We start from the raw sequence: 25,914 nt of genomic DNA, 5'->3' as shown, positions 1-25,914 counted from the left end.
TTTTTTGAAAATTTAAATAAAAGCCATCTGAGCGTAAGTTTCACCATCATAAGTACATTCTACTTAGAAAAAACTCTTATGTTATTATAATGATGTATCTTATGAAAATAAAATTGAATTGAAATTTACTGTACAACTCTTTATTCTAAACAGTAATTAGACATTCTTTCGTATTTTCATTTAGGAACGTTCTAATTGCAGGCCACAATTTTATTTTCAGGCACACATGGACACTGGGGAATTGCATGAATACAAGACAACCATAGAGCCAATTTGCATAGATAATGACATGTATATGACTGTAGAAGACACGGTTAAAGAAGAAACAAACAAAGGAAAGAGAAACTCTGTACATTAATTTAAATAAGTCGAAAAAGAAATGAACGTAATTCTTCAGCATAAAGCATTACGGTTTTGAGCAATCTTTTTTTCTCATTTTTTAAAAATAAAATAAAAATAAAAAACATTTCTTTCAATTTACAAATAATTTATGACATTAAAACAGACTTGAAAAGAAAGAAGTGGGAATAAATTTGTTTAAGTTTTTAAGTGACAAATAACTTGGCATACGTTTTATATTATAACTTTACTATATAAGTACAAAGAAAGAAGTGGGAATAAATTTGTTTAAGTTTTTAAGTGGCAAATAACTTGGCATACGTTTTATATTATAACTTTACTATATAAGTACAGTTTTAAAGCTACGTTTCGTCGTCGTTGTTACAGTATATCTTTCCTTTTTATTTTACATGTTTTCAGCTTAAGCAGCATAATACTTAGCAGATTATATTCCGGTGTTTTAAAATTGAATTTAGTAATATTACAAAATTCTGAGACAAATATGTATTTTCATGTTTATCCTGGATAGATGGGTCACTGAAATCTGAAAATGAGGAATTTTTGTTTGCTCGATGGGCAAAAATTAGGGAATACGATGAGGATTATCATTAAACTTTGATTAAAGAGAATGTGATTGTTTTTCATATTTAATTCATGATCGTCATATTCTTACATCAGGTGTACAGTACAAACTAAAATTAGAACTATAATTGATGTCATTTTATTACATTTTTGTTTTAGAATTTAGGTTATCAATTAGAAAATATTTAATGCATGGTCATTTAATTGTAGTTATCTGAATATTATATTTTACTTCTCTTTACAGATATTAACTAGCTATATAAGTCGGTTTCACGACATGTAAAAAATAATTGTTATTTCACGGGAATTCAATCAAAATACATTTTGTCTTTCTTCTGTCTTTGCAAAAGCTTACCTGATTCAGGGAGATGTATCTCTCTGCCTGATTTAACAGTAGTAGGCCTATAGTATACTGGATTTTACCTGTCACCTACATGTCTAAAATGTAGGCCCGAAGTCCGGAAAGATTTCACTTCGGTATATTCGTAGACTTTCAATGTTATTGTGTTGATATTTGGGTTAATGTTAATGTTACTGTTTTATTAAGAATTAATAATTGTACCTATACTGTACTGATAATTGTATTCTTAACTAACTGACGTCACAAAAACACATGGACCCACTAAAGGCAGGTTAAATTAACAGGAGGAAATACAAATGTGATAGCACCAAACATTTGTAAATGTTAAAACAATTTATATTATGAAAATGTGATATAATGGAGTACTGCAATGATGATCAGCATCAAGTTTTTTTAAAATGTATTTAAATTATCAGTATATATGGCAACAACAACAGTCGTTGTATTTTGGAAATATGCACAATAGATAGAGTTATTTGAACATTTTATAAGAGGATATCGGCGCTTAGGTCTACAATCACAACAATGTGCCAAGCTCTCCAAAATAACAAAATACAGAGTAGCCTACAGTATATACAATTGTGAAATTGAAATTCACAAGTTAGATTATATCTTTGTGCGTTTTTTAGTACAATAAAGAAGATAAAAACAATACAGTCGTCTTAAAACACTCGACTCGAGGAAGACAATTATCCGTAAAAGAGGGGGTTATAAACAATAGTTGTTATACACCACAGTAAGGCAAATGCTCTGACAATCGTTTGCGTCAACTATCCAGTCGTCATAGAGAGCGCCCTTTCGATCACAGTGAATACAATTTTTAATTTATTAAATTTTATTTCAACATTATTTTACGAATGTGGTCCGAAGCTGCTCATCAGGGACTTCACATAACATGGAACAATTAACAATTAAATTAAAATAAATAGAATTTATAAAGATTAACAAAATAAAATAATGCACAGAATTATTAGAATCAAAAGGGAAATCAATTGAAACATTGAATTTAATTAAATTGGTTATATCAGAGAGGAAAGACAGGAAAAAGGATGCAATTAAAACAAAAGATGGTTCTTGAGAAAAAATTTGAAAGAACAGTAAGTTGAAGCAAGACGGGTCTAAAGGAAGAAACTAAGTTGGAGCATTGAAGCTAAAAGACTGTTTAAAAAGTTCCAAGGTCTGGGTATAAGGAGAGATCACCGTCTGCATGGAATGAATCAATAAACATTATCATTACATATTTATCATATTTTTTGTGTAGGCCTATATTTTATCATTTGAACTCGATTTAATCTTTTTTTCCTTATTCAAGTTCAAAATTATTCATCAAAATAGTTTTGCATTCTTTACATTGTAATAGTAGGCTACTAATCAAAGTTAAATCATTGTACTGGTGATTATTGTCACTTTATACGTGAGAGAGCATGGAGAGAGGACAAATATTCAGGAAACACTGTATCGTACAAAGTGATCATCCATGCATATATATATAATATTTTGTAACTTTTAAGCATTTTAAATATGTACAATAAAAGTTTAAATGAACAACGAAATTACAATGCCCGGATTAAAATGACACAAACCATGTATTTTATTTGTATTTTATTTCCTGTTCTCAACGTCAGATAGGTTTGAAGCCCAAAATAAGGGCATATTCAACATTTTTGGAGCAGCTTTTATCTTTAATAATTAGTTTGTCATCAGGAAGAACATGAACGTAAACATGCTGGCTTTGTTACATTACATTATGTTAAGCCTAACTATACGTAATGTGTATACAGGTAAGGCATTGAACTCGTTTCAAAAGTTGAAATCTCATATTTTATTAGCGACCGACGATTGTGTAAACATGTACGGGAAAACGTTTCCCCTCGTTAGTGTGAAGCTTTTTAAAATGGTGCATATATTTATACAAACTTCGACCGGTATTCAATTACGTTAATGCTTTGTTTTTAAAATTATCTGAACATCTGAATAGCTGCACTGACAGCGTATTATAAATAATACAAAGTGTTGTGTTTTAGGTGTGTAAATTGTTTATTTATAGCTCTGTCCACAATATCAAAGTAGTTTGACAAAAATGTGTGATGTGCCCAAATATGGTAGTGATATGCTTAAATATGGTAGTGATATGAAATCATGTCCATATATCGGCACATCACATTTTTTCACATAACACAAGTTTGATAGTGTAGACAGAGTTTAAGCCAGTTAATATGTAGTTCTTTTAGTTTGAGTTGATAAGGTGTATTTGCAAAATCCAGAATCACGAAGCAGCTTTTATCAGATTGCTGATGACACGTTTCTGAATTTTGCAAATGTTGGAAAGTTATAAACTTCTTCTTATTCGTTCAGCCATATTTCTTATCGGTATCTACGTTTTCAATGACAACAAAATAAACATCATTTTTTGTTCAGCCCCTCCTGTATGGTCAAATTGCCCGTCAGATATCGAACAAAATACAGAACCTAATTCAAATCAGGCGACGGTCACGTGGACGGCACCAACTGTAAGTGATGATACTACACCATTGTCAGAACTTGTCATTCAAGAAATATACAATCCTGCGTTGGCGACTCCAAGTGTATTTTTAATTGGAACTACTGAAGTTCGCTATACTGCTACTGATGGAGATACAGAAGTTGGCTCGTGTATTTTTAATGTCACTATCATCGGTGAGTATAATAATAATAATTTATGTCATTTCAACACTATAGTAATTCGGGTGGTGTTTTAGAATGAATTAAAGAAGCTTGCGTGTTATAGTTAGATGCATCGTATAATTGTAGATACTGCTTCCGCCTGGAGAAAGACTCGGAACTAGCCAATCATGGGCCAATATTATAAAGAAACTCGTACCATTTACAAAAATACTAAATGATTGAATTAAAAATGCTTAGGCCTATATCATTTCTTTTTCCAGTACCATGCAGTGATTTCCAGTGTGTTCCGGGTACGTTGCCATGTGTTTCAGATAGTTCTACGTGTGATCAGAATATTGACTGTATAGATGGAGCAGATGAATCAATGTGCTTAGGTTTAAAACCATGGAACTTTGCTTCAATCAGTAAGTTTACCTACCATGTTTACACTCTATAAACTCTAGGCCTACAAAGCTATTTAAAGAACACCAAGAAAAGTGTATGTTAACTACAGTTTAGATAATTACTTCAGTTCACACCGTAAGCCTAAGCTGATTAAGTTACCGATACAGTTTAGAGTAACTAAATACATGAGATGTTTCTAATGATTAAATCGCTAAGTTACTGTGTCTGCTGCCCTCGAGATTTAATGTCATGTTAAAAATTGTATCTAAGTTTCAGCAGGCGAAAATGACATCATACTGGCATTTGATGGTATATACGGAGCAATATACGGAGGGCGATTAAGCAACGGGATGTCTGAATTGCAAACTTACTATTTCAACAGTACATTTGAATTTTCTGGAATTGACTACGATCCAGTTTTACAAGAAATTTATATAACAGACGCTGCGAACGGACAGATACTAAAGACGCCTCTAAGCGGAGAAAGTTTTTCTGTTGTTGTCAGTGAAATAAATAGTAAGTTCTAGTTCTTTAGTATAAAGCACATTCTCCAAATTAAGTGAAACGTAACATTAATATATGAATATACATGATGATTACTTTAATATTTCAGATCCATTGAGAATCGCAATTGATCATATATCTAGAACCATTTTTTGGGCGGGTATTAATAGCATTGAGTCTATGCAAATTGATGGAAGTGATCGTAAAACTATAATTACACAGATTAGTTACGCAACCGGAATTGCTGTACTCACGTCAAACAGGTAACAAAAATTCTTGATTGATATCTTCGTGTAATTTCAATGATACCCGCAACAAAACAACAACAAAATATGTTCTATACTGTAGTGCTAAATACATCCTTTCTACTTATTTATCTCCACTTTTATACAACCAATTTTTTGTCAACGTAAAAAGCTGAAATTCATTGCGCTGCCGTTTGCCTTCAATTCAATCCAAATTATTATATTCCAACCTAAGAAGTCTAAGTTCTGGTCAAGAAGGGCACAAAGGCATTGATTGTAACCATGTAATGGAAAACAAAATTACAATAGTACGATGAGGGACCTCTATACAAAACAAAGCAGAGGACAGATATATATAAAAAGAGAACACATACAAACAAACAAAAAACCGATAATTTTTTTTAATGTTTTGGTATATTAAAATAATTCCCTTTTTAAAATAATTTTGAAAAGTTAGTGATGGAATTTAAATTTGTAAATACCTAGCCTTCAAATAAGCAAGATTTTTTTCAATTGGAGACGGGTCAAATTATGTTTTGTTATATTTTAGTATTGTGTATGTTTTAGTACAGTTATTCGCTATGTTGTGTATATTAGTCTACTCTACTGCAGTTGTAATCCTGGCATTGAAACTTCAAATTGACCTATTATAAGTTGACAAAACATTGAACCGGACCTTTCTAGTATTTCTTGATATATAGGCCTATGTGATTAATAGTTTATATTAATATTTTTATAGAACATTATTTTGGTCTTGTGTAAGTTATATTGGACGAGTTACTTACGAGGGTCAAGATGAGCAGCGGATACTGGAACTTTTTGATGCGATTGATAGTATATCAGTAGATGTGGAAGGTATATCGATATTTTTCTTAAAGGATTTTGAAAGATGAATGTACAGTAAACCTACTGATGATACACCCATATTCTGGTTATTTCAGTAGGCCAACAGTTGCACCAAATTAAAACCAATATAATAATTAAGTTGAATTACATAATTAGATAGTGACAACATATGGTTTTTCCAAATGTGACATACAACGTCTATGATTGTCGATGCTAAATATAACCATACAAAATTATACAGGCTTCGTTTCGGAATATCTCGTTTACAATAATTTCAGTTTCAGTTTTATTATCCATTTTACATATAATATAGACAAAACCCCAGACAAATAACAGTAACACCAAAATAATGTCCAAATGCTCGAAGGAACTTTCGGCCACCCGAAAAAAAAATAATATAAATATAACTATAAAACACAGGCAATTGTTTTTAATTGCTGATGTTCGGTAGAAGTTCATGTAAAATTTCATAATAATTTCAATAACGACCTAAGCACAAAAAAACCATATTCAAAACTTTTTATTTTAATTAGGTGGTTGGCTGTATATTGCTGTTGACGGTTTTTTTAATGATGCCACATCCATAATTTATAGAATCGATTACTGGGGAAACTCGATGCAAGCTGTTCATGAAACTGACCTGATATTAAACGTGTTTTATTATCAAGACTTCATTTATTATACGACTTGGGAAAAAAATAACATAAAGAAAGTTAAAGCAGCTATAAACGCAAATATATCGACACCAGTCACAACAAAGGTATTTCAGGACCTTAAAATGATTTCGAGGCTTTCACCAACAGGAGTTATCATTATATCTTACAAAGGTGTGTCATTATTATTGTTATGTTCATTCAATTCGTAATCGTGTGTATTTGTTATTTATGTGTGTATTGTAATGTAATTAATGTAGGCCTAAATAATAAATATTGTTCAGCACTATTGGAAAACAGCTTGACATTTTCCCCACGACAATTGTTTTGAAAAATACCATTCATATTCTCATCATACTTGCCGGTGTACAGTAATCAAGGCGATAAAGGGGTTTTCCGTGGCTGCATGCGGCATGATCAGTTTCACGCCCCTTACAGACAACGCGCGGAGAATATGTACATAGTACAGTACTGTTGGTATCAGACATAAGCTCGACTGTTACGTCGAGTTCCTACATCTTGGCAAGGCGAGCTCATCAGTGTCCTGTTGTTATATTGCCTTGGTGTATCCACATGAGACATCTGTGTACCATCAAAGACCAGTACGGTAACGACTAGAAAATGTCATAATCTGAGATAAGCATGCATGTTCCTCAGAAATGAATGGTTGTCTGGAAGATTTTATATTACCAACAGATGATGGTAAAACCAATCGACCAGTAACCCATTGGATATAGAACTAAAAGCAACATTATGATCATTTGATAACACTACAGTAACATATATAATTCCACAGACACTTTCAAGAAAATATAGCGTCATAAAATGATATTGATAGTAATACATTTCTAGGAACCGTTTGAAGTAATCTTTAAGTTTGTTTGTTTTTCTACGGTAACCGTGTTCAAATTTTCATACCGTGTTCCATTTTTACCATTGGTCATTGGTACCCGAGTCATATTTGGTAAAAACTCTAAAAGTCTAAATAATATTTAGAATTTAATTCTAGTCAATCTACTAGAATTTTTGCTTGTATAAAATAGAAGATAATTGTTATACAAAATTAATTTCATTTAAGATACCAAGAATCCTGTTGTAACTTGTCCGAGTGACATCATCACCAACTCAACCGATGGCACCACAACTGATGGAGTGACATACAACGCAACGTCAACTGACAACGTTGGTATTGCTTCTGAAAGTTTTAATATTCCTTCTGGATCAATCTTTGAATCTGGTGAAACTACTGTGATTTTTACGGCGTTGGATTCATCTAGTAATCAAGGAACCTGTTCGTTTACTGTCACAGTTGAAGGTAGGTTTCCGCACTCGTAGGTATACCCTTCAGTGGTGAACGTTTAAGCCTTTGTTTGATGACGATGCGTCGTAGCAAATGTGGAAATTGTGTGGACATTTTATATTACTAATATATGATGATTTCACCATTGGTCATTGGTACCCGAGTCATATTTTGTGAAAAAACTCTAAAAGTCTAAATAATATTTAGAATTTAATTCTAGTCAATCTACTAGAATTTTTTAGAAGATTACTTTTATGAATCGTTATACAAAATGAATTTCATTTAAGATACCGAGAATCCTGTTGTAACTTGTCCGAGTAACATCATCACCAACTCTACCGATGGCACCACAACTGCTGTAGTGACATACAACGCAACGTCAACTGACAACGTTGGTATTGCTTCTGAAAGTTTTAATATTCCTTCTGGATCAATCTTTGAATCTGGTGAAACTACTGTGATTTTTACGGCGTTGGATTCATCTGGCAATCAGGGAACCTGTTCGTTCACTGTCACAGTTGAAGGTAGGTTTCCAGACTCGTAAGGTAGACTACTATACTCTTCAGTGGTGAACGTTTGTTTGATTGTAAATGTGGAAATTGTGTGGAATCAAAAGCTCTTCGTCTGTACTGTATATAATTTATAAACTTTGTTTTACAGAACCCATCTGTGCTAAGAAATGCAGTAATGGCGGAACATGTATGGTAAACAATGGCGTAGAAGAATGCCAATGTGCGACGGACTTTGAGGGTGATAACTGTGAAAACAGAGAATGTACGTAATTCAATTAAATGTTTCAAAAAAATGTATAAAAATATAACCTATATTTTGATGTCCCTTCATTGACAATCCAGTAAAGCAGTAATGATTCTTTTAAGGGACGTGCATGGCTTTTGTTACACTGCAAGGCCAAGACGAATACGCTTTTAAAATTCATCGTCTGTTACATGTCCTAGAATATGGAGCAAACTTCCAGAAGAAATTAGACAATGTTCTACAGTATCAGACTTTAGCTCACCAAACATGTTATCTTGAAGTACTAACATAAGTTTATGTGTTTTGGTTGAATTATTACTACTTTCTATGTATTTCAGTATATATGTTACTTGTGTTAATTTTTTAGTAAGATTACTCCTTGCAAATGTTTTAACCTACCGAAAAATATTTTTTCATCCAGTTCTTTCTTTCTGGCAACATTTTAAAACGCTACTTGTTTAATTTCCTCTACACTCGTGTGGTGTTCATAACTTGGGGTCAAAGATCAAAAGAGGATCAGTATAGTACAAATTACAGAAAATTGATAAAAGACTACTCCTCCCCATAAATGATATACTAGTACAGTTTTGTCTTTCGCACATGTGTATTGTTATGATAGTAGTGTATTCGGGGTGTCCATAGAATTTGGATCAAAGGTCAGGAAGGGGATATTTGTTGTTGATATCAGTTCCATTCCATTATTTTTTTTAATATACACTATACATATACACTGGACTCAGTCAGTGTGTTATGGGTCAAATCAAGATTAGAATGTGTTTCAAGTTTGTTCAAAAGAATAGATAGTATATTATTTTCCGTTGCACATCATTCTCATGAGAAAGAGTTTATATGGTGTTCAAAGATGTTGGATCAATTTCGATTTCAATTTTTCGATGGGTAAAGATATTTTCAATTTTATATACAACGTCATAATTGGAATGATAAATTATCATATTTTACAGCTTCATCAAGTTCAATAGAGATTGCAATAGGATTGTTCTTTGCCGGCATTGTTATTGGACTGTTGGTTTCTGCTGGAGTCGTATTTAAACACAAATGGTCTACAAAGGTGCGTAAGAGCCCATTCGGACGTAGCAATTTACACGTGTAATGGTTGCGTGTGGTGTAAATAATTGAGATAAACTTTCAGCAAGATAATGAACAATTTAAATTGCTAGTTTATCTCAAAATGTACACCACACGCGACCATTACACGTATAAATTGTTACGTACGAACGGGCTTAAAGAAAGAAGAGGACGGAAATAAATTTCAAACATTATACAGAAAGGAAATTCTGCTATAAAAACACTACTATTTTTTTTCAGCAGTAGGCAGTTAGCTAATCTTACCATATCTCGTGGCTCCTGAGAAAATGCAAACAAAAAATGTTGAGTATTTTTTATACAGCGCGAAAATTGAATAATACTGTGAATTTTGAACTATCGATCCACTGCTAAGAACGTGAAACACAAACAAATATAGAAATAGAAATGTGACTAACCGATACATAGTACCTTCATTTTGTCTTATTTGTGCTTCGAGATTCGAAGGTTCTTAAAAACTATGGTTGTTCAGCTGGAGTGACGTGCACGCAATGAAGATTAACATCATAAAGAAGTAATTCATTTATTTAATTTTTTTTTTTATAATTCACAGAAGAAATCGGCCGAAAACGGATTTACTGATTCAAGCAATCCCGATGTAAGTTGTTAACTTTACAAAAACTATATTATATCCTATGCACACCATGTCATCCCTTTCTAAAATAAATCCATCCCTTTCGGATTCCGATTCTGTTGGTGAACCATTCTTCGCTCACTTTATCATTTACTGTATTCTTATTCTAATGATATTAATAATTATTTAACCATTTCTTCGGATCCTCATTAAGTGCAAGATCACATCCACACTTGGGTATCGTGTTATTAAAAAGTTCTAATTGGCTGGTGTTTTTTTTTTCAGGCACACACGGACACTGGGGAACTGCATGAATACATGGCAACCATAGGGCCAGTTGGCATAGACAACAATGACACTCTATATATGACTGTAGAAGACACGGTTGAAGAAGAAACAAAGGAGAGAGAAACTGTGTACATTAATGTAAATAAGTCGAAAAAGAAATGAACGTAATTCTATAAAAGAATTATAATTGTACTATTGTTATTATTTTTAGCATAAAGCATTACGGTTTTGGGCAATCTTTTATAATTTATTCATTCAAGTTAACATTTATTTCTTTCAAATCAAAATAAAAACATTTCTTTCAATTTACAAATAATTAATGAAATTATAACAGACTGGAAAAGAAAGAAGTGGTAATAAATATCTTTTAAGTTTTGAAAGTGACAAAGTCCCAAAAGTAAATACAAAAGAAAACCCCAAGAGATACTTTCTACACTTTCTTTTCTATACATAAGTACAGTTTTAAAGCTACGTTTCGTCGTCGTTGTTACAGTATATCTCTTCTTTTTATGTTACATGTTTTCAGCTTAAGCAGCATAATACTCAGCAGATTATATTCCGGTGTTTTAAATACAGACAAATATGTATTTTCATGTTTATCCTGGATAGATGGGTCACTGATAGGTCATGGGTCATGGGTCATAGATGGGTCACTGAAATCCGAAAATGACGAATGTTTGTTTGCTCGCCAACAATTAGGGAATACGATGAGGATTATCATTAAACTTTGATTAAAGAGAATGTGATTGTTTTTCATATTTAATTCGTCATATTCTTACATCAGGTGTACAGTACAAACTGAAATTAGAACTATAATTGATGTAATTTTCTTACATTTTTGTTTTAGAAATTAGGTAATAAATTAGAAAATACTGAATGCATGGTCATTTAATTGTAGTTATCTGAATATTATATTTTACTTCTCTTTACAGATATTAACTAGCTATAATAGTAGGTTTGACGACATGTAAACATTGTTATTTCACGGGAATTCAATCAAAATACATTTTGTCTTTCTTCTGTCTTTGCAAAAGGTTAACTGATTCAGGGAGATGTATCTCTCTGCCTGATTTAACAGTAGTAAGCCTACAGTATACTGGATTTTACATGTCACCTACATGTCTAAAATGTAGGCCAGAAGTCCGGAAAGATTTCACTTGCTTCGGTATATTTGTAGACTATCAATGTTATTGTGTTGATATTTGTGTTAGAATTATAATGTTACTGTTACTGTTTTATTAAAAATTAATAATTGTACACTGTAATGATAATTGTATTCTTAACCAACTGACGTCGCTAAAAGCAGGTTAAATTAACGTAAATACAAATGTGATAGCACCAAACATTTAAAAAAAAATTATGTTATGAAAGTGTGATATAATGGAGTACTTCGATGACGATCAGCATTAAGTTGTTTAAAAATGCATTTAAATTTTCAGTACATATGGCAACAACAACAGTAGTTGTATTTTAGAAAGATGCAAAATAGATAGAGAGTTTAGAACATTATATAAAAGGACATCAGCACTGAGGTCTACAATCACAACGATGTGCCAAGCTCTCCAAAATAACAAAATACAGAGTACAGTATATACAATTGTGAAATTAAGATTCACAAGTTAAAATATATCTTTGTGCGTTTTTTAGTACAATAAAGAAGATAAAAACAATATAGTCGTCTTACAACACTCGACTAAGACAATTATCCGTAAGAGGGGGTTATAAACAATAGTTGTTATACACCACAGTAAGGCAAATGCTCTGACAATCGTTTGCGTCAACTATAAACATAGACATAAACATGCAACAATTAAACATTAAAATTAATAGAATTTATAAAGTTTAACAAAATAAAATAATGCACAGAATGATAAGAATCAAAAGGGAAATCAATTAAAACATCGAATTAAATTAAATTGGCCATCTCAGAGAGAAAAGACAGGAAATAGGAAGTAACTAAACAAGGACAAGTTCTTGAGCGACAATTTGAAAGAAGAGTAAGATGAAGCAAGACGGGCATCTAGAGGAAGAGAAGCTAAAAGACTGTTTGAAAAGTTCCAAGTAAAATCTGGGTATAAGGAGAGATCACTGTCTGCATGCATGAATCAAGACCCATGGCAATATCATTAACTACTGATCATGTTTATTTGACCATTTGAACCCGTTTTAATCTTTTTTTCCCTTATTCAATTTCACAATTATTCATCAAAATAGTTACTTGCATTATAATGACTACTAATCAAAGTTAAATAATTGTAGCGGTGCTCATTGTCACTTTATACGTGAGAGAGCATGGAGAGAGTACAAATATTCAGGAAACACTGTATCGTACAAAGTGATCATCCATGCATATATATATAATATTTGGTAACTTTTAAGCATTTTAAATATGTACAATAAAAGTTTAAATGAACAACGAAATTACAATGCTCGGATTACAAGGACACAAACCATGTCTATTTGTATTTTATTTCCTGTTCTCAACGTCAGATAGGTTTGAAGCTCATTATACAAAATAAGGGCATATTCAACATTTTTGGAGCAGCTTTTATCTTTAATAATTAGTTTGTCATCAGGAAGAACATGAACGTAAACATGCTGGCTTTGTTACATTACATTATGTTAAGCCTAACTATAAGTAATGTGTATACAGGTAAGATATTGAACTCGTTTCAAAAGTTGAAATCTCATATTTTATTAGCGACGGACGATTGTGCAAACATGTACGGGAAACGTTTCCCCTCGTTAGTGTGAAGCTTTTTAAAATGGTGCATATATTTATACAAACTTGCACCGGTATTCAATTACGTTAGCGCTTTGTTTTTAAAATTACCCGAAGATCTGAATAGCTTCACTGACAGCGTATTATAAACAATATAAAGTGCTGTGTTTTAGGTGTGTAGATTGTTTACTTATAGCTCTGTCTACACTATCAAGCTAGTTTGACAAAATTGTGTGATGTGCCCAAATATCAGGCCCGTAGCTAGGGTGCTATGGAGTGATAAATAGGCTAATATGTAGGTTTTCAGATAATTCATTTTAAAATATCGATTTTTAATTAATACATGATAATAAATTGATTTATAATAATAATTACATAACATTTTTTAAATAGTATACTTACGATTCACAATGAAGTCACCATTGTTTATTTGTTTATTTTTGTATACAATTAAATTACAACTACCATTAATGTTAGCATTATAATGATAAACTATTTTATTAGGAATATTGTATTTACTGTATAACTAATAATGGTATGGTAACCAAATTACATCACTAAAAACACATAGGCTCTACTAAAATACAAATGTGATAGAACCAAACATTTAATTTATTTATTAAAATGTGATTTATAATGAGTACGATCAGCATAAATAATAATAATAATAATAATAATAATAATAATACAATTGTATTTAAATTGTCAGTATATATGGCAACAGCAACAGTAGTTGTATTTTGGAAAAATGTGAAATAGTTATTAGAGGATATCAGCATAGCAATATTTCTACAATCACAACGATGTGCCAAGCTCTCCTACAAATTAATAGAGTATAGTATACGAGTGAAATTTGGATTCACAAGTTAGATTATATCTTTGTGCGTTTTTTAGTACAATAAACAATAGTCGTCTTACAACACTCGACTCGACAATGACAAATCCGTAAGAGGGGGTTATAAACATTATAGTTGTTATATACCACAGTAAAGCAAGTGCTCCGACAATTATCCAGCCGTCATAGGGAGCGCCTTTTCGATCACAGTGAACATAGACACAATTGCATTTATTTTATTTCAACAATATTTTATGAGTGTGATCCATCGAGCCGAAGCTGCTCATCAGGGACTTCACATAACATGAGACAATTAACAATCAAATAAAAATAAATAGAATTTAGGCCTATAAAGATTAAAAAAATAAAATAATGCACAGAATAATTAGAATCAATACAAAAAAATACAAAAGGAAAATCAATTAAAACATTGAATTAAATTAAATTGGCAATCTTGGAGAGAAAAGAAAGGAAATAGGAAGCAACTAAAACAGGGAGAAGATGGTTCTTGAGCAACAATTTGAAGGAAGAGTAAGATGAAGCAAGACGGAAATCTAAAGGAAGAGAATTAAAAAAGTAGAATCATTGAAGCTAAAAGACTGTTTGAAAAGTTCCAAGGTCTGGAGATAAGGAGAGATCACCGTCTGCATAGAATGAATCAAGAGAACTAAGCCAATCACACTCAAGTTACCAATATCATTACCTACTGATCATTTGTTTGTTTATTTTATCATTTGAACTAGGTTTAATTTTTTTTCCTTATTTAAGTTCACAATCATTCATCAAAATAGTTACTTGCATTGTAATAGTAGGCTACTAACCAAAGTAAATAATTGTACTGGTGATCATTGTCACTTTAAACGTGAGAGAGCATAGAGAGTAGGAAGACATATTGAGGAAACACTGTTTCGTACAAAGTGATCGACCATGCATATATAATATTAGGTATTTTTTAAGCAATTTAAATATGTACAACATAAGTTATGAAACGAAATTACAATGCCCGGATTAAAGGGACACAAACCATATATATTTGTATATTACTTCCTGTTCTCAACGTCAGACAGGTTTGAATCTGATAATACAACATAGGGCATATTCATCATTTTTGGAGCAGCGTTTATCTTTAATGATTTTTGTCAGGAAGAACATGAACGCAAACATGCTGGCTTTGTTACATTACATTATGTTAAGCCTAACTATAAGTAATGTGTATACAGGTAAGATATTGAACTTGTTTCAAAAGATAAAATTTCATATTTTATTAGCCACCGACGATTGTGCAAACATGTACGGGAAACGTTTCCCCTCGTTAGTGTGAAGCTTTTTAAAATAGTGCATATATTTATACAAACTTCGACCGGTATTCAATTACGTTAATGCTTTGTTTTCAAAATTATCCAAACATCTGAATAGCTGCTGACAGCGTATTATAAATAATAAAAAGTGCTATGTTTTAGTTGTGTAAATTGTTTATTTATAGCTCTGTCTATCAAACTAGTTTGAAAAAAGTGTGATGTGCCCAAATATGGTAGTGATATGCTTAAATATGGTAGTGATATGAAAGCATGTCCATATATCGGCACATCACATTTTTTCACATAAAGTTTGATAGTGTAAACAGAGTTTAAGCCAGTTAATATGTAGTTCTTTTAGTTTGAGTTGATAAGGTGTATTTGCAAAATCCAGAATCACGAAGCAGCTTTTATCAGATTGCTGATGACACGTTTCTGAATTTTGCAAATGTTGGAAAGTTATAAGCTTCTTCTTATTCGTTCAGCCATATTTCTTATCGGTATCTACGTTTTCAATGACAACAAAATAAACATCATTTTTTGTTCAGCCCCTCCTGTATGGTCAAATTGCCCGTCGGATATCGAACAAAATACAGAACCTAATTCAAATCAGGCGACGGTCACGTGGACGGCACCAACTGTAAGTGATGACACTACACCGTTTTCAGGACTTGTTATTCAAGAAATATACAATCCTGCGTTGGCGACTCCAAGTGTATTTTTAATTGGAACTACTGAAGTTCATATCCACTTATTACTTTATACTTATCCACTTATTACTTTAACTATAAGTTACAGTTTAGAGTACTTAGTTCACAACTAGGAAACGTTACTGAGTAAATTCTACTACTTATTGTAGTTCACACGCAGGAAACGTTACTGCAAATTGCAAAATCCAGAATCACGAAGCAGCTTTTATCAGATTGCTGATGACACGTTTCTGAATTTTGCAAATGTTGGAAAGTTATAAGCTTCTTCTTATTCGTTCAGCCATATTTCTTATCGGTATCTACGTTTTCAATGACAACAAAATAAACATCATTTTTTGTTCAGCCCCTCCTGTATGGTCAAATTGCCCGTCGGATATCGAACAAAATACAGAACCTAATTCAAATCAGGCGACGGTCACGTGGACGGCACCAACTGTAAGTGATGACACTACACCGTTTTCAGGACTTGTTATTAAAGAAATATACAATCCTGCGTTGGCGACTCCAAGTGTATTTTTAATTGGAACTACTGAAGTTCGTTATACTGCTACTGATGAAGATACAGAAGTTGGCTCGTGTATTTTTAATGTCACTATCATCGGTGAGTATAATAATAATGCTAATAATTTATGTCATTTCAACACTATAGTAATTCGGGTGGTGTTTTAGAATGAATTAAAGAAGCCTTGCGTGTTATACTTAGATACATCGTATAATTGTATATACTGCTTCCGCCTGGAGAAAGACCCGGAACTTGACAATCATGGGCCAATAATATATAAAGAAACTCGTACCATTTACAAAAACACTAAAGGATTGAATTTAAAATGCTTTTATCATTCCTTTTTCCAGTACCATGCAGTGATTTCCAGTGTGTTCCGGGTACGTTGCCATGTGTTTCAGATAGTTCTACGTGTGATGGGAATATTGACTGTATAGATGGAGCAGATGAATCAATGTGCTTAGGTTTAAAACCATGGAACTTTGCTTCAATCAGTAAGTTTACAATAATCCTTAGAAAATGTAAAACTAGTTTATGTTGAATATAGTTTAGTTCATATCCACTTATTACTTTATACTTATCCACTTATTACTTTAACTATAAGTTACAGTTTAGAGTACTTAGTTCACAACTAGGAAACGTTACTGAGTAAATTCTACTACTTATTGTAGTTCACACGCAGGAAACGTTACTTTGCCGAATAAGTTTTACTCGCTAAGTTTCAGTTTGTGTACTATTTCTACAGTTTACAAATTTACTTTAAGTTTCAGCTGGTGAAAATAACATCATACTGACATTAGATCGTAAATACGGAGCAATATATGGAGGACGGTTAAGCAACGGGACGTCAGAATTACAAACTTATTATTTCAACAGTACATATGGATTTTCTGGAATCGACTACGATCCAGTTTTACAAGAAATTTATTTAACAGACGTTGATAACGGACAAATACTAAAGACGCCCCTTAGCGGAGAAAGCTTAACTGTTGTTGTCAGTGAAAACATAACATGTAAGTAAACCACATTTAATTGAAAGTTAATTTAAAACCTACACCAAAAATGATTGTCATTGTCATAATGATGACATGATAATGATTGTCATAAGAAACCTCATTGTTATGTTTCAGATCCATATGGAGTCGCTATTGACCAAATATTTAGAACTATTTTTTGGACTGACAAAGAAACCGGTAGCATTGAATCTGTGCAAATGGATGGAAGTAATCGCACGACTATATTTACAGGCATTTACAATCCAAGAGGAATCGTTGTTCTCCCATCAAACAGGTACGATTCTGCACAGCTTGATTGCTTTGTAAGTAATCCCAAAAAATAACAACATTTCTTACCAACATGAGTGTTTGTGTGATACGTGAACGAATTACCGTGAACAAATTATCTAGTCTGATACGCACAAACTACTTTGGAATTCGAAGGTTTCAAAATACTTTGGTATTTTTGATATTCGCCTGACATTTTCAAAATATAAGTGCAATTCATGAGGACCTAGCAGTTCTACACTTACAATTTTCTCACAGACAGCAACCAACCTACTCCTCTGTAGTGCAGGTAGCACATTACAGCAGGAGGGAAATTTACAGTACCGTTTTTATTTAGGCCATATCAAAATATGACGTTTGTGTGTCCCCTTCCTACCAACAAAATCAACTGGACATATATGTGCATAATTATTATTTACAATAGTGTAGGACCAGTGAACTGAAAGATTGGTTTAACTGTAGAACTAGAAATAATTTACTTCGTTACTGAAGTGCTACTAAAATGCGTAGGCAAGCAGTAAACAATATTATATCGTGATAGTTGCACAAGGAATAAATAATGTTGATCCTTATTAGTAACTAAAAAAGGTCTTGTGCTATAGAGAAGATTATGTATATTTTTTCTAGAACATTATTTTGGTCTGATGAAAACAGTTACGTTTACCGTAGCACATACGAGGGGCAAGATAGGCAAACGATAGTAACAGAATTAGGTGGATATATTAATGGTCTATCATTGGATGTGCAAGGTACAGTATTTTATATCAAAGAAAGTTTTTGAAAATATCGTGAAGGTCTTCTTCAGTGGATGTTTAGTTTATAACTGCTTTTCTTAATTTTGTATTTTAAGGTGGTTGGCTGTATTATGGCATTGATTTTTTTTGGAACGGTGGATCTGGTATTTATAGAAGTGATTACTGGGGTAATTCATGGCAGACTGTTTATGAATCACCATTTGTTGGTAGATTCTTTGACCTGTTTTACTTTCAAGGTTTCATTTATTATACGGATTGGGACGAAGAAGAGGTGAAGAAAGTTGCAGCAACCCAAAACGCTAATACACCAACACCAGTCACTACAAAGTTATTTCACCAAACGTCATCCCAAGCTACAGGGGTTATCATTATACCTTACAAAGGTTTGTCATTTGTTTAATGTAAATAGTTTCATTCGTAATCTTGATTTTTTCAGTCAGTGCATTGTTTTCAATTATATACTTTATTAATATTAGTAATGTATCAATACCAACAACACTTGAATTACACTTTGCATATGGGCTTTCTTATATTTCCATCAGTAATAATTTACAAACACATCATACTTGTATCGGTATAGCATCAACGACTAGTGACGTGTAGCGACGTTGAAGTCGAGATACGCATGCCTCGCATTACCAACAAATTATGGCAGACCAATACATGTATCTACTAAATAGAAATAACAGTAACTTTTACTCAGTCACGTCACACATACATGGATCAATATTCCGTCTGAATAACACATTGTTTTATTTTTATGAGTGCAACGAGACAGATAATTTCATTTTATATAATAGAACATATTTCATCTTTCACCGAATGAAATTATTTGCTCCATGCATGCAAAAAATTAATTATTTATTTTATAACACACTTACTGTCAATTATTTCAACAACCGAACAACATACGCCTAGATCAGCAATACGAAAAAAATCGCTAGGCACATGAAACTTTTTTTACGTTTTTTCCACGTACTTCTTGTATAATTTTTAATTACTGTAATTAATCAAAATCATAACAACGATTTGAAGCTAATTTAAGTAATTTTTTGGTCTAAATAAGTACATCTATTCATTCTGTTTTGAACAATGGCGCCAGAGTTACTACTTAAAGATGTATTGTCCCCCTGAACAAATAATTTTTAAAAATATTTTTGTTGAATAGGCCATTTTAATGATACATAAAAGTTATTCACTTTGAAATAAAATTTGATCGAAAAAAAAAATTATTTACCTGGGAAAATCGTAATTAAAAAAAAATAGTCAACCGGAAGTCGGTTGGCTGGCAGCCAGCTGGCTTCCGGTTTAAGTTAACCCTTGACCTGATTTAGCTTATGAATTATGCATATTGTATGATTCTTGTGCGTGTATGTGACCTCTAGATCATCACAAAAAAATACGACATGATATGGCGAGACGACGTTTTGGGAAGTTCTGTAGTTTAACAACAAAAAAACAACTCCTATCTTGAAGAAAATACTATGGCTAGGCCCTAGCAGATTGGTAAGTAAGAACTGTAGTTTCTATGGTGCAGCTTTGTTAGTTAGTATAGGAAGCCTAGCTAGCCAAGTACAGCTGTACTGGCTAGTGTACTATACCCTATCTATTCTATTGGCTAGGCCTAGAGTAGGCCTAGATTAGTAGTAGCTAGTCTGCTAGTAGTAGTACCAGTTGTACTTGTAGGCCTGAGTGTGTAGTAGGCCTAGCTAATAGTATACTAATAGATCTAACTTGTAGGCCTTATTAATAGTTATTATCTGTGAGCATGGAGTAAAGAATAAGGTTTTAGTAGTGTGAATTTTGACACCACCACCTCGTCTTATTTTTGGTATAATACTATAATAATAGTCCTTTATCATTATTCATATCACTTTTCATTCATTTTAAAACATTTAATTTTCTTTTCTATGTAGAGTTTGTGATTACAAAAAATTATACATAACTTACGAGCAGCGATACCCAAAAAGCTAAAACTTGTGAATGGCTGCCAAAAATAAAAAATAAGGTCACCACCAGGGCCAGGAGAGATTATGGTGCTTGGTTTTTCCTTCATGGTTAATTACATTTTAATGCTAATATAAATTTGTGAAAATTGTAACTAGGCCTATACTGTACATCCAATAATGTAATTATTTTACAGAAAATGACCAAATAATACAAGTTAAATATTTTTTGGAATGTGTACTTTACAGTACTTAGTACCGTTATGTTGAAAATTCTTCTTTTTATGTAGATATTTTAATAAAAAATGTATTTCTTTTGAATGAACGAATAATATGAGAAGAAATCAACACAAAATGTGGTAGCAACATTCACAATATTTATTTGAACGTTTCTTACTATGACACTTTAAAATGGATGAACAATCACAGAAGACAAGCTATTGCTGTAATGCCACAATCAACACATCAATTAATAGTTAATAAATTGTCAACAATAATGCAGAAATTCAATGAAATATACTGTACTAGTAATTAACTCATTTGTTTACTGTACTGTACTGTAAATCTTCACACATTAAAATTATGGAGATTTTATCTCATGTACTGTAGTAGTATTTTTTATTTATTTAATGCTATGTTTGCAAAATAATTCCAAATTTATTGCTCTAATTATGAAAACTATACAACATTTTAAAAGCTGGAAAACAACCAACACATTTGCCGAATGCTTTATGATAGTCATCCAATATTTATCTTGTGTTCCACTACCGAGTCTACCGTCAGTTGCCTTTATGCAGTATTGATGTACCCTCTGTTCCAGTCTTCATTAGCTTAAGTCTATAAATTTAAAAACAATGATGTATAAATACAAAAGTCAAATAGAAAAGTTAAATATTTCACAATTTATTGCATACATATAATTATTATTTCTGTACATGAATCTGAAGTTTTCAATTTGGGGTACTACTAATGTACAGTAAGGAAAGTGCATCTCCTCCCTCAAAAAGGTCTAGTCTAATTACTAGTGTTTTGGTTGCTATCAACAACAACCTATTCTACCGTCAACTTCTTTGGTACTGTATCCTGATCATTTTCCAAATGTTTGTTTTTTGTCATCAGTTAGTCTTTTTTTAGACTTTAAAATTAATTCGAGCTCCAAATGTAATATCAGTGGTACAGCCTTTTTCCTGTAGCTAGTTGTGGAGTGATGGCCTAGCTAGGTGAGTACGATATAGGACCTAGCTAGGCCTCAAAGTGGGTTTCCGTCTACTTTTCTGACCTGATATCTGCCTGCCTACAGCTGCTACACTACACAGTAGTAAACTACTATCTAGGCCTATATTATAGCCCTAGCCTACTGTAGATAGCCAAGCCTATAACTATACGGCAAAAACGTCTAGTTTGCGATATATAACTATTATAGGAGGATGTGTCATCTAAAATAAAATTCTACTTAAGTTACCAGCAAATTAACGGCAGAGCTTTTTACATCATACAATCAGGGAAACCCCAGCACTTTTTTCTGTTCGTCGCACATGCTTGTTTATGTGGTGAAGATAACAGATCGGATCTCCCCTGTATGGATGCTCATTAACATATCATGCATATTTATGAGTTGTTAGCTAACCATCGTTATTTAGGAATTTCTGAGCTTATGAGAAAAAATGGTAAACTTATTTTGATTTTTTATAAGCGAAATCAATATTTTTTCCGGATTTTTTTCGGCGAAAGTGAATAACTTTATTATAACTACAAAATGGTCTATTCAAAATTTGATTTTTCTCATCTTTATTTTTCATGTTTTGGGGGATAATACAACTTTAAGTCATTGATGACAAGATTATATTATCTATAAAGTTGTACTGTATTTCAAAAACATGAAAAATGAAGATCAATAAAATCAAATTTTGAATAGACCATTTTGTAGTTTTAATAAAGTTGTTCACTTTCGCCCAAAAAAAATCAGAAAAAAATTATTAATTTCGCTTAGAAAAAAAGCAAAATAGTGGAGTCTGTTAGGGATATTTTGGTTCACTTTTTTCCAAAAGCACCAGATTTGGTATACAGGTTGCCCACCCTATACAAATTCAATTTTTGATGGGCGCCAAGCAAAATGACCCCTTGGGTCACCTAATTTGCATAATTTAAAATGGCGGACATTTTCGCTTAAACAGTCTATATCTCTGAAACTACTGGTCATAGAGAGTAGATTTTTAGCTCAAAATGTTCAGAACATAAACATTTCTATTTACTCTAATAAAGTATTTTTGAAAAAAATGACCGGAAGTACCAGTTTTAACCTTTGACCCATATTTTAAGGCATTGCCATATCTCAGTAAATAGTTGTCACAGACAGTTTATTTTGGTGTCAAATTGTTCAGAATATATATGTTACTATTTAGTTTAATAAAACATTTTATCCAAAAATGACCGAAAGTACTCAGTTTTGCCTTTGACCTTTACGGTGCAATTGCCAACCTTGTTACGGTTAATGTATTTTGATATCCATAAAACTACTTGTCATAGAGAGTTAATTTTGGTGTCAGAACATTGATTGATGTTCAGAACATAAACATTTCTATTTACTATAATGAAGTTTTTTCTCAAATAATGACCAGAAATACCATATTTGACCTTTGACCTGTTTTTTCAGGCAAATTGCCATATCTCATTATTAGGTTGGAGCGGAAAGTTCATTTTGGTGTCAGATTGTTCAGAATATATATGTTTCTATTCTGCTTAATAGAAGATTTTTCAAAAAAAAATGTCAGGAAGTACAGTTATTGACCTTTTAAATACATAAAATTATAAATTTGTTTAGTTAATTGTATAGTTAACTGTATATTTATGACATTATTTTGCAACCCACTTTTGAGCACTTGTCGAAGATGGCTGCTTGCATGTGCAATTGAACAAAGTATACTGGACAAAGTTGAATAGATTGTCGTATTTGTAGTGAGTCTAGAGTAATGCAAATGAGAAAATTGTATATACAAAAAACACCTCATCTAATTGAGTACTTAAATGAAGTCTTCCACACATTTAGCAATAATTTGATCTGATGAAATCCAGTAAAAGTTTTGTTTTGGAAAGTTAGTGTTTCCATCACTTGCGTTTGCTGTTGCATAACGATTTTTTATGTTGCTACATTTCTCTTGAAAAGGGCCTTCAATTCAAACTGAGGAATATTACATACTAATGTTGCCATAGCACGAACAACGACTGAATGGGGAAAAGGCACTGACGATTTCTGTCCTCCAGACCTAAGTCATATTTGGTCCGTCCAGCTTGGTTGTTCTCAAAGATTTTCAAATTTAAAAAAAAAGAAGAAATCGAAATCATCTAGAAGAGATTGGATGAATAGGAACAGTTTTGTTACTAATGACATGTTACGCTTTAGTATCCTCTTTTTCATATATTGCCCTTTTTTCAAACTTAAAATGAAACTCTGTATTGCATGTCCTTGACTATGTGAACAATGCAAATTTTATGAATGGAAATGTTGTGCAAAAATCAACAAAAAGGTTTAGCCTCATTTCTAAGAAACAATATCATACTCAAGCTCAGAACATGGTGGGGCATTTCGTCTTTACGAGAACACTGAAAATATTACCATTACCATACATGTGCTTATGGTGACTGAACCAACCAGACTGTTCAAGGATTGCTAAAGAAGTTTGAATAAGCCATTATTTTCCTCGATATGAGAAAGGGCACATCATTCAATACTTTGAAAATTTACATAAAAGAAATGAAAGTAATACAAGTAAATCTGTTAATGAGGTTAAAACAGCTCATCAATGAGCAAGCCAAGAGTTGTTACCAATTCCAATATAACAACAATTTAACATTCACCAATCAACCAAAAATAAAATAAAAAGGCAATAATGAAAAAGATGATACTAAGGCGTAATGTCATAAGTAACAAAACTGTAATACCCAAATTGTGTCCAGATGATGGCCAAATTTTTTAAAATTTAAAAGTCTTTGAGAATTCTGCCAAGTTTGGCGGACCAAGGATTACTTTAGGTCTGGAGAAAAAAATATATTTTTCAGTTGTGGTTCGTGATATTACAACAGTAGTCTAGTTTTTATATTGTGCGTCCCGAAAATGTCCATACTTTTAATTAGTAGGTTGATATACCCCAGTTTGAAAGCCCTTTAAAGAAAGATACTCAGCGAAGAAATGCAATATAGGACAATTATCCTGAATGTAACAACCAACCAAACACAAGTGATGGAAACACTAACTTTCCAAAACAAAACTTGAATAGATTTCATCAGTACACATTATTGCTAAATGTGTAGATAGAAGACTTCATTTAAGTACTCAATTAGATGAGAATGAGATTGGGTATTTTTTGTATATACAATTTTCTCTCATTTGCGTTACTCTAGACTCACTACAAATAGGACAATATATTCAACTTCATTCAGTATACTTCGTTCAATTGCACATGCAAGTAGCCATCTTCGACAAGTGCTCAAAAGTGGATTGCAAAATAATATAATTATACAGTTAACTTAACCAATTTCGAATTTTATGTACGTAACAGGTCAATAACTGTACTTTCTGACATTTTTTGGAAAAATTGTCTATTAAACAGAATAGTAACATATATATTCTGAACAATATGACACCAAAATGAACTTTCCACGCCAACCCAATAATGAGATATGGCAATTTGCCTAAAAAAACAGGTCAAAGGTCAAATATGGTATTTCTGGTCATTATTTGAGAAAAAACTTTATTATAGTAAATAGAAATGATTATGTTCTGACCATTTTGACACAATTGCGTTGAGTGTCCAAGTCGTTATAGTCTAGGTGCGGGCACATACATTTTAATAATTATTAATCTCAAATTTCCTCCATGCATCATAATTTTTGAGGTTTTTTGTGTATAACTGCTTTCCTTTCACTAACTTTCTTATCAGTGTGTATTTAGGCCTATTCTACTTCATATTTTTATTTTAGTACTACATTGAAAAGTATCCACCTTACCTTCCAACTTTGTTTGCAGTTTTTCACTTTCTACTGAAGAAAAAGTCTCTCTGGTTATAATCATATTTTTTTCAAAATCTGTATTTGTTGTTATTGTGTTCTCGTTCAATTATTTTTATTCATTTAACCAGATTTGAGATCAATTAACAAAACTTTAAGCACCAGAGAAAAAGCCTTGGATAACTAAAGGCCTAATTAAATCTATCGATAACAAGGCCATATACATGGCTGCAGTCGAGTGTAAAAATTTGAAAAGTTAGTG

At 32.1% G+C, this 25,914-nt stretch overlaps 1 protein-coding gene and 1 long non-coding RNA gene across 2 annotated transcripts in view; one reads left to right on the top strand and one right to left on the bottom strand.

Annotated features, from left to right (window-relative positions):
- Positions 1-2,927: 2,927 nt before the first annotated feature.
- The window catches only part of LOC144841376 (uncharacterized), a 37,618-nt gene continuing 14,631 nt past the window's right edge, over positions 2,928-25,914 (top strand). The window contains exons 1-20 of the mRNA XM_078697695.1: positions 2,928-3,063; positions 3,701-3,958; positions 4,207-4,350; positions 4,601-4,846; positions 4,944-5,097; positions 5,819-5,934; positions 6,459-6,752; positions 7,657-7,893; positions 8,166-8,402; positions 8,539-8,652; positions 9,597-9,703; positions 10,292-10,336; positions 10,598-10,738; positions 11,448-11,454; positions 16,506-16,763; positions 17,015-17,158; positions 17,429-17,677; positions 17,795-17,954; positions 18,575-18,696; positions 18,798-19,085. Coding sequence (XP_078553821.1) covers positions 2,994-3,063; positions 3,701-3,958; positions 4,207-4,350; positions 4,601-4,846; positions 4,944-5,097; positions 5,819-5,934; positions 6,459-6,752; positions 7,657-7,893; positions 8,166-8,402; positions 8,539-8,652; positions 9,597-9,703; positions 10,292-10,336; positions 10,598-10,738; positions 11,448-11,454; positions 16,506-16,763; positions 17,015-17,158; positions 17,429-17,677; positions 17,795-17,954; positions 18,575-18,696; positions 18,798-19,085 — 3,391 coding nt within the window. The 5' untranslated portion in view covers positions 2,928-2,993. The remainder of the gene's footprint in view (positions 3,064-3,700; positions 3,959-4,206; positions 4,351-4,600; positions 4,847-4,943; positions 5,098-5,818; positions 5,935-6,458; positions 6,753-7,656; positions 7,894-8,165; positions 8,403-8,538; positions 8,653-9,596; positions 9,704-10,291; positions 10,337-10,597; positions 10,739-11,447; positions 11,455-16,505; positions 16,764-17,014; positions 17,159-17,428; positions 17,678-17,794; positions 17,955-18,574; positions 18,697-18,797; positions 19,086-25,914) is intronic.
- On the bottom strand, positions 21,317-22,449 carry LOC144840426 (uncharacterized). The gene is made up of 2 exons (XR_013611912.1): positions 22,111-22,449; positions 21,317-21,485 (listed from the first exon to the last, which is right to left on the bottom strand). It is a non-coding gene; the product is annotated as an uncharacterized LOC144840426 (long non-coding RNA).

This window comes from Antedon bifida, chromosome 4 (assembly GCF_963402885.1).
Source record: "Antedon bifida chromosome 4, ecAntBifi1.1, whole genome shotgun sequence".
Taxonomy (NCBI): Eukaryota; Metazoa; Echinodermata; class Crinoidea; order Comatulida; family Antedonidae; genus Antedon; species Antedon bifida.
This window is presented reverse-complemented; position numbering and strand designations above follow the sequence as displayed.